Raw genomic sequence first — 8,742 nt, forward strand, 5'->3', positions numbered from 1 at the left:
TTTGGGTCCTGCTCTGTGTCTGGGATTCAGATCCCAGCTCCTCCTCCCAGCTGAACAATTCCAACCTGCTGCTCCTCAGGCTGGAGGAGAACAGTCTGGGCTTCTCTGGCTGTGCGTGGTAGATGATTGTTTTCAGCTTAGAAATTATTGATGAACTGTAGCAAATCAGCATATTTGGAACATTTTCTTTGGATGATTATGAGCAGGGAGAAGGATGTGAGTCTTCCAGGTACATCCACCAGTTTCCAATTCTCTTTTTTTTCCCCTGACTCCCTGCTGCTGTTTATGGGGAAGCTGTTCCTGGTCCAGCTGCTGATAAGAGAGTGGCAGTGTCCAGTGTCAGGCTCCTGTTTCACCTGCCAGGGCTTGGTTGGAAAATTGGTTTTAGCTGGAGTGTTTGGATCCTCTCCCTGAGAATTCCTGTAAGACAGAGATGGATTTCTAAAGGTGTGATGTGTCCATGGACAAAGGCAGTGAGGAGAGGGGGGCTCTGCCCCTCTGCCCAGGTGAGACCCCACCTGCAGAGCTGCCCCAGCCCTGGGGCCCAGCACAGGGAGGAGCTGGAGCTGCTGGAGAGAGTCCAGAGGAAGAAACCCACCTTGTGAGGGTGGTGAGAGGCTGGGATGGAATTCCCAGAGCAGTTGGGGCTGCCCCATCCCTGGAAGTGTCCAAGGCCAGGGCTTGGAGCAGCCTGGGATAGTGGAAGGTTTCTCTGCCTGTGGCAGGGGGTTGGAACTGGATAAACTACAGGTTCCCTTCCAACCCAAACAATTCCATGATTCTATGTTCCATACAGCCCATGGATTCTGTGTCCCTTCCTAAATGGATCACAGGATGTTTTTGGAACACTGCAATTAAAAAATGACTCCAAAAGACTTCGGCCCACTTGTTGGCTCTGCTGTGGCTGAGTGGCACCGGGGTCACTTCCCTGTGACTCATCTCCTTTGGGCTGTTTGGGGGAAGCAGAAGGGTTTTTAAAGCTCTTCCAGTGGTCACTCTGATGTTGCAATGCTACTGGAAGTGTTTTCTCATCCCCACATGAAAATGAACAACTCTGCTTCAGTTTCACCATCTGTAAACATGAAGTTGCAGCAGATTTTTGCAGCCTACGAGGAATCACAGAGGAGTTTGGGGATGGTAATTCTGCTGTCAGGTGGCCCTTTACCTTCCTGTATGCTCCAGTGAGCTTGGGAAGCAGCTGCATTTGTGGGATATGGATGTCCTGGTTTATTGCCATGGCTTGTGCTTCCTCTTTATCACAGAATCCCAGAATGGTTTGGGTAGGAAAGGACTTTTAAGCTCACCTTGTTCCACCCCTGCCATGGGCAAAGACACATTCCACTAAATCTCCCACTAAAATAGGATTTCTTGCTTTCCAAAGTCTGCACTGCCATATGGGCTTTTTTCTGCTCTAGTTGGATTAGCCATTAGTCTGGATCAGTCCTTTGTTCCATCATTTCTTTCACCAGTTTGTTGTTCCAGCCTGTAAAATCACACTTGGAGCACACTTTGTGTTGTCTGTGGACAGCAGGAATGAGGGAGCTGGGAAGCCTGGAGTGAGCTGCTGCAGAGTGTCTCCTTTTCCCTCAGAAAGGGCCATGTTCCCTCTCCAGAATGAACCAAATGTTCAGACTTTTCCTCGTAATTCCATTCATGCAGAGCACACAGGGGCTGCTTTAACCTACTTTCCTTATTTGTCCAAAATATGACTCCGTCCCCACAAGCGTTTCCTCGCTGCATTCCTGAGCCTCAGCCTGTGAGAGTGGCCATCTGTTCACTCAGGGAAACTCCAGCCTTGGCACTGCCTGACTTTTCCAGGGTCCAGCCTGATCCCAGCAGTGAGAGGTGAAATGTGGATCCTGCACCCACAGCTTTGGTTGTAGCTCTTTTCTTCCCTGGAGAAGAGAAGGCTTCAGGGAGACCTTGGAGCACTTTGCAGTGCCTAAAGGGGCTCCAGGAGAGCTGGAGGAAAGGCTTTGGGCAAGGGCATGGAGGGACAAGACAAGGGGGAATGGCTTCTCACTGTCAGAGGCAAGGCTAGATGGGATATTGAGAAGAAATTCTTCCCTGTGAGAGTGTTGAGGCCCTGGGCTGCCCAGAGAAGCTGTGGCTGCCCCATCCCTGGAAGTGTCTAAGGCCAGGTTGCATGGGGTTTGGAGCAACCTGGGATAGTGGGAGGTGTCCCTGCCCATGGCAGAGGTGGGACTGGATGGGCTTTAAGTTCCCTTCCAACCCAAACCATTCCATCATTCTCCTCCCACCATGGTCCCAGGCTCCAGCTGCACTCTCTGCTCACATTCCCCATTCCATCCTCACACTCCAGTTCAATTATGTCCTTCACCAGTTTGCTCTGCCAAGGCCTTTTGCCACATTCATCTCAGCTTGTCCTTACTGTGGCCTTCCTGTGTCCCCAGGCTGGATCCTGATCGACCGCTGTGGGAAGCACTTTGGGACAATCCTGAACTACCTGCGGGACGGGGCCGTGCCGCTCCCGGAGAGCCGCCGGGAGATCGAGGAGCTGCTGGCTGAGGCCAAGTACTACCTGGTGCAGGGGCTGGTGGATGAGTGCCAGGCAGCCCTGCAGGTGGGCACGGGGCTCAGGGGCAGCTGAGGGTGGGCAGCAGCATCTGGGCAGAGCAGGATTTTCTCCTGGTCTTGATGTGGTGATTTTGGAGGCTGGGATGGAAATGGGAGTAGTTCATGTTGTCATCTGCTGGAGTCTGGTCGCATCTAGGAAAACCAGCTTCTTCCCAGAGCTGCTGGAGTCCTGTTGTGTTCTTTGTTATGCTCTGAAGTTCCCATCTTGGGTTTGATGCCACTGTCAGTGATGTCCTGTCTGAGAGAAGCCCCATTCCAGATCCTGCTGTTTAACTAGGCATAGGACATTCAGTGGTGGAGCACAGGAATGGGCACCTCAGGTGCTCCCTGAAGAATGGTGCCTGGCCAGCCACAGCTCCAAAGGGACAGACTGGACACTGACCCCTCAGCAGAGATGATTCCCAGGAAATGTAGGTGTGCCCTGGGAGCTGGTGTCACTCAGCTGCTGTTTGGTTCTTGCTCCCACAGAACAAGGACGCCTATGAGCCCTTCTGCAAGGTCCCAGTGATCACCTCCTCCAAGGAGGAGCAGAAGCTGATTGCAACCTCCAACAAGGTGAGAGATACTGGGATGTGCTATGGGGAGAGCTGGGGGTGTCCAGCTTGGAGAGGAGAAGGCTTTGGGAAGAGGTGCCCAGAGAAGCTGTGGCTGCCCCATCCCTGGAATTGTCCAAGGTCAGGCTGGACAGGGCTTGGAGCAACCTGGGGTAGTGGAAAGTGTTCCTGCACATAGCAGGGGGTGCTGATAAGACAGAGGGAAGATAAGAATAGATGAGGATCCAGTTCCAGAAGGGGTCAGGAGGGATTGCAGCCCCATTGCCAACCTGTGCATCACAGGTTTGCAGCAACAGCAGTAACACCACTGAAATCCCACTGGGAATTTGTCATTGCAGCTTCTCTGTGGGGCCTTCTCTAAGGTTCCAGCTCAGGCTGTGCTCCCTGGAACTCATCTGTGCTTTGTTTCTTACAGCCAGCAGTGAAGCTGCTCTATAACAGAAGCAACAACAAATATTCCTACACCAGGTAAGTGATTTCAGCTGGAATTATTGAAAGTTTTTCATAGACTAAAGTCTACTACAAAAGTTTCCTTTTTCTTCCCCAACACCCAGTGGCAGACTGGTGTTGGCAGGCACTCCATTTTTTCCCAATTAATTTCAAACTGGAGTCAGAAGGGAGTCTGCTGCCATCCATGGAGGCTGAGCCTGTGCTATTTCTGTGCCAGAGGAGTTCCTCTAATCCTTAGGTGCAGCTGGCAGAGGCTCCTGGCCAAGTGCTGTCTGCATTCCCATGGACTGCAGTGTGGTAGTTGAACACAGGGAGCTCAGTGAGTGGTGAAATCATCAAACTGGGGGCCTTGTCCTCCTTCCCTTATTCCCTTATAAATTTCATGGCATAACAGTGCCCATCCAGGGTGCCGAGCTCAGGAATGGTTTGATTTGGCTGATAGGATTTTGCACCTGGGTGAAGTGGCCTTGGACAGTTGTTCACAGGGCTGATGCTGTTGTATTGCTGCTGCTTCAGGTTTTCCTGCCTGTAGTAGTGAAATAATAAGAATTAATTTCTTTGATTTGCCCATCCCTGGAAGAGTCCGAGGCCAGGTTGGATGGGGCTTGGAACAACCTGGGCTAGTGGAAGGTGCCTCTGCCCACATCACAGGGTAGCACTGGATGGACTTTAAGGTCCCTCCAACCCAAACCATCCTGGGATTCTGTGACACAGCAATCTGGGATCTCAGGGCTGTCAGTGCCCACTGCTCCCACTCTTTCCACGTGCTCTGTAAATTCCTGCTGCTGCCTCCATTCCCACAGCAACTCTGATGACAACATGCTGAAGAACATTGAGCTCTTTGACAAGCTGTCCCTGAGGTTCAACGGGAGGGTGCTCTTCATCAAGGATGTCATTGGGGATGAGATCTGCTGCTGGTCCTTCTACGGGCAGGGCCGCAAGATCGCCGAGGTCTGCTGCACCTCCATCGTTTATGCCACTGAGAAGAAGCAGACCAAGGTACAGGAAAACTGGGAATGCTCCAGCCTGGCACCCTGACAGCTGAACAGGCTGGCACTTTGTCATTGTTCAGCACCTCTGCAGGGTAATCAGTGCATTGAGAGTGGGGCAGCAGCTGGAGCTCATCCTGGGGGTACAGCAGGAGCTGCCTGCTCTGGGCAGTTGGGCTATTCCATAAAGCCCTGTGGTATTCCATAATACATCATGATATCCATAATGTTCAGTCCAGCTCTATCTTCAGACAAACTTGTGCATTTAGCTACATTTGGGTTTGGGAGTTGCGAGTAGATGATCTAGGGATGGAATTAAATTATCTTTAACCCAAACCATTCCCTGGCTCTTTGTAAGGAGGGATCCAGCAATAGCACACCTTCCCTGCATTCTTCCCTTTCCCAGGAGAGATCTGCCTGGTTCTGGTAAAAACCCAACTTGTAGTTGGACTCAAAAGCTGGAAGCAAAAAATGGAATAGAGAGGACTGTGCCTGAAAGGATTTCTGTGGCTGGGGTGCAGTTAAGGAACTGTAACACCGGGTGTCAGGAATCCAAACCGAGGTAACCTGGTGCCTGCAGTGAGTGACCTTCTCTTCCCTCCCTGCCAGGTGGAATTCCCTGAAGCCCGAATTTATGAGGAGACCCTGAACATTCTTCTGTACGAATCCCAGGATGGGAGGGGGCCGGACAATGCCCTCCTGGAAGCCACGGGAGGGGCTGCAGGGCGTTCCCACCACCTGGAGGAGGACGAGGAGCGGGAGCGCATCGAGCGCGTGCGGAGGATCCACATCAAGCGCCCCGATGACAGGGCCCACCTGCACCAGTGAGCCTGGGGACCCCCTCAGCTCTGGGGAAGGGGCTGCCCTGCAGCAGGACCAGGCAGTGCAACTCCTGTCCAGCACAGTCTGTAAATTGGGATTTGTAACAAACTCTAGGTTATTTGGGGTATTTAAATGCGGTAGTTGTAGGGCGAGGATCCATGAGGTTACTGGGCAGCCTGGAAGGGCCTGTTGAGCAGCTGGAGAAATGCCCAGAATTTTTAGCACTCTTGTCGTTGCTGTTTTGTGCTGGAGAGGAGGAGGACTGGCTTCCTGCGACTTTGGTAATGATCCTGCACTTTAAAACCAAAACAACAAACAAAAGGTCAGCCAGCCCCCCTCCTTCCCTCCAGGCACTCCCTGACTCTCCTGGGCTGTCGGGAAAGGCAGGGACCTGGACCCAGGGCTGCTGCACAGCTCCCTGGCTCCTAGGAGTGAGCTTGGGAGTGCCTTGGGTGACTCCCCAAAGAACAAATGGCACAGGCTGATGAGATTCCTGGAGTTCTGGGGGCAGAGGGTTCCCTCAGAGCTGTGGGAGGGAGCAGGGGCTGCTCCCTCAGGTTCCCCACAGCTCTCAGGATCTGCTCCTCCAAGGGTTCAGTGGAGCTTCTGCAGCACTGAGCCAGGGATATCCATCCCTGTTTTATCCCTACAGTTCAAGGTTAAAATTCCTCCCAAGGGAGGAGAATCAGGAGCAAACTGTCCACGGTTGCTTTCCCTAGGAGTGGTGTTGGTACTGGTCAGTGCTTAGAGCTTCTGTCTGAGCCTGGATCTCAGCTGGGGGGTTGGTTTCCAGCAGTTCCCAGGTAACAGGAGTCACAGCAGGTTCAACCCCCCCATGCTGAGGGGTCTTGGTGGGGGGCAGCAGCCCTGGTTCTCTTCTGGAGCTGATCCAGGGGCATTTGCCTTGCTCTGAGTGAGGGGAAACAGAAGCAGGCAGTGACCCAGAGGCAGATATTCCCTGTTTGACTTCATCCTGAGGCTGTTCCAAGTCCTCCCAGCCATGGCAGCTGTGTGTGGAAGGGCAGAGCATGGAGAAGGCCACTGCACTGTGGTTTTCTACGAGTGCTTTTCTCTTTCAATGAATATTTTATCTACCTCCTTGTCTCCTGTTGCCTGTTGTGGAGTCAAGTGACAGCAGTGGTGGGAGGTGGGGTGTCATTCCATAGGGCTGAGCACAGCCACAGCTGTGACAGTTCAGGTCACCAGTCCTGGGAGGGAGAGAAACCTGAGGTAGGAAGTGTTAAACTTGCACTGCAGCAGCACCTGTGGGTGACACCAGAGCACTCTGCCCTGGGCTAGAGTTTCTTTTGACCCTTTCTCTGGAATATTTAGCACTGGCTTTAACAGCCACACTCCTCTGGAGCAGCAGCTCTGTGTTCCTGCTCCAAGGATCCCTGCTCCTGGCTCAGGGCTGCTAAGGACATGGGAACAGTGTGAAACCAAAGGTGCTGCAGCAGCACCAGCCACGTTCTTCTGTTCCACAGAGCTCGGTGGTAGAGGCTGAAACACACCAGGAAGTGGCTGTACAGTTTTGGATCATCAAGTAAAGCTCAAAGATTTCCAATTTAATCTGAGGCCATCTTTCTAGTAACCAAAGACTTGTCCACATTGCAGGCAGCTGCTGGCTGTGGCAGGTGGGGGTGTTACACCCGTCTCCTCTCCTCTTTCTCCTGCAGCTGCTGATTGTTCACTGAGAGCTCCACAGTCTCCTTGGGGTTCAGCAGCTTCAGTTCTGTCCTGACACCTCAGGGCTTCCAGTTTGAGTTGTACTTAAACCTGTTTGCAGCAGCCTCTAGGGCTGGAGCAGTGCAGAGGGGGAAGGAGCTGCTGCCTCTCCCCTTGGGGCTGGGCTAAGCTGAGGGTGAGGCAGGGAAGTCCTGGATTGCTGTTTCTCCAGCACTGTGTACTTTGGCACTTACTGGTGATTACTGGGCTGTCACTGGGCTTCTCAGCATGTGGAGCAGCCCTTGGGGGTGGAGCTGTGTCCCAGCAGAGGGGGACCAGGGACCAGCACCAGTCCTGCAGCAAACCCTGCTCACTCCAGCTGGGAGCTGCTCTGCAGCTCATCCCTGGCTGTGCTGACCTGCAGACTCCAGACCAAATCCAGTCCTGTGGGGCAGAGCAGCTTCAGCCCCAGGAGGTGACACCAGTACTAAGCACCTGACAGGTCACAGCTATGTGATTAACTTCTCTGTAAATAGATCCTTAACTGGCTTCAGGCTTTTCCCTTTCAGGTTATGCAAACTAAGTTCTTAAAAATCAGGGGAGGGCTGTTTTTAATCTTTGTACAGTGCTTTGTAGAGCTGTTGGTTTAGCAAAGTCACTCCAGGAGAGTTAAAGTTTCCATTTCAGTTTTGTTACTGCATTTGTGGGCAGGATCTGTCTTGACTCACTCCTGAGCTCACCCTCAGAGTGTTGGAGTGGTGCAGCCAAGCTGTGCTGTCCTGGGGGCTGTCCTTTACCTGCTGCCCCTGTCCTTGCTCTGGCCACACCCTGGTCATGCCCTTGCACAAATGCTCTCAGCCCTGAGCCTCGTTACTCTAAGTGGTTTTACTCTGAGCTCTCAGGTGCAGCTGGGGCTCAGGGCAGGTGTCCTGGGCACAAGCAGCTCTTCAGATTATCCGTCCCTGCCTCCCAGTGCCAGGGAGAGCAGAGCTGGCTGCTTCCATCCTCCAACACCAGCAGTGCCAGCACGGCCCAGGGGAGCTGAGGGAAGTCCCCCTGGGGAAGGGATTTTGTCCCCTCCCAGCTCCTGACACAGGTGGGGCTGCACAAGGAGGGGACAGGGACCAGCCCTGGTGTCCCCTTCCCACCTCTCTCCCTGTAGCACCAAAGCAGCTGCTCCTGCACTTCCCCAAGGCAGGTTTGGATCCCCTGAGCAGCACCTGGGCAAGGCTCCAAGCTCCCATCCTACCTTAGAGCAAAGCATAGGTAGAACCTTTCAGTCTTAATGGAATTGTTTCATGGACAACAGCAAATTCCTGTTCTGTACAATCATTCCCACCTGTCCAGACTTCTGCACAGAACAAGCTTCAGCTGGATTTCATGTATGGTTGATGTTTGCAATATGTACTTTTGTTTTTTTTTTAAATATAACACAATAAATTAGAAGATATTTCATATTTACATGTGTGTCACTTTATTACTTGCTTGGAGCTCAATGTCCTCATGGGCTGTATGGCTGGAGGAACTTTTGGGATGAAATACCAGATCTCCATCCTCCTTAATGTCAGCTTGACCTCCCAGCCCTCCCTGTGGGAGAGGCCCCAACTGTTGGGATTCTCTCAGGTCAATCTGCCTTGAGAAAAGTTGGTTTTACACCAGGGTTA

At 52.6% G+C, this 8,742-nt stretch overlaps 1 protein-coding gene across 4 annotated transcripts in view; it reads left to right on the top strand.

The window, feature by feature from the left end:
* The window catches only part of KCTD10 (potassium channel tetramerization domain containing 10), a 13,602-nt gene extending 5,063 nt beyond the window's left edge, over positions 1–8,539 (top strand). For all 4 annotated transcript variants that reach the window (XM_018916647.3, XM_018916648.3, XM_009092404.4 and 1 more), the window contains exons 3-7: positions 2,415–2,584; positions 3,067–3,153; positions 3,568–3,620; positions 4,406–4,601; positions 5,201–8,539. In XM_018916647.3, coding sequence (XP_018772192.1) covers positions 2,415–2,584; positions 3,067–3,153; positions 3,568–3,620; positions 4,406–4,601; positions 5,201–5,419 — 725 coding nt within the window. In that variant the 3' untranslated portion in view covers positions 5,420–8,539. The remainder of the gene's footprint in view (positions 1–2,414; positions 2,585–3,066; positions 3,154–3,567; positions 3,621–4,405; positions 4,602–5,200) is intronic.
* Positions 8,540–8,742: the final 203 nt, after the last annotated feature.

Source organism: Serinus canaria, chromosome 15, assembly GCF_022539315.1.
Source record: "Serinus canaria isolate serCan28SL12 chromosome 15, serCan2020, whole genome shotgun sequence".
Taxonomy (NCBI): domain Eukaryota; kingdom Metazoa; phylum Chordata; class Aves; order Passeriformes; family Fringillidae; genus Serinus; species Serinus canaria.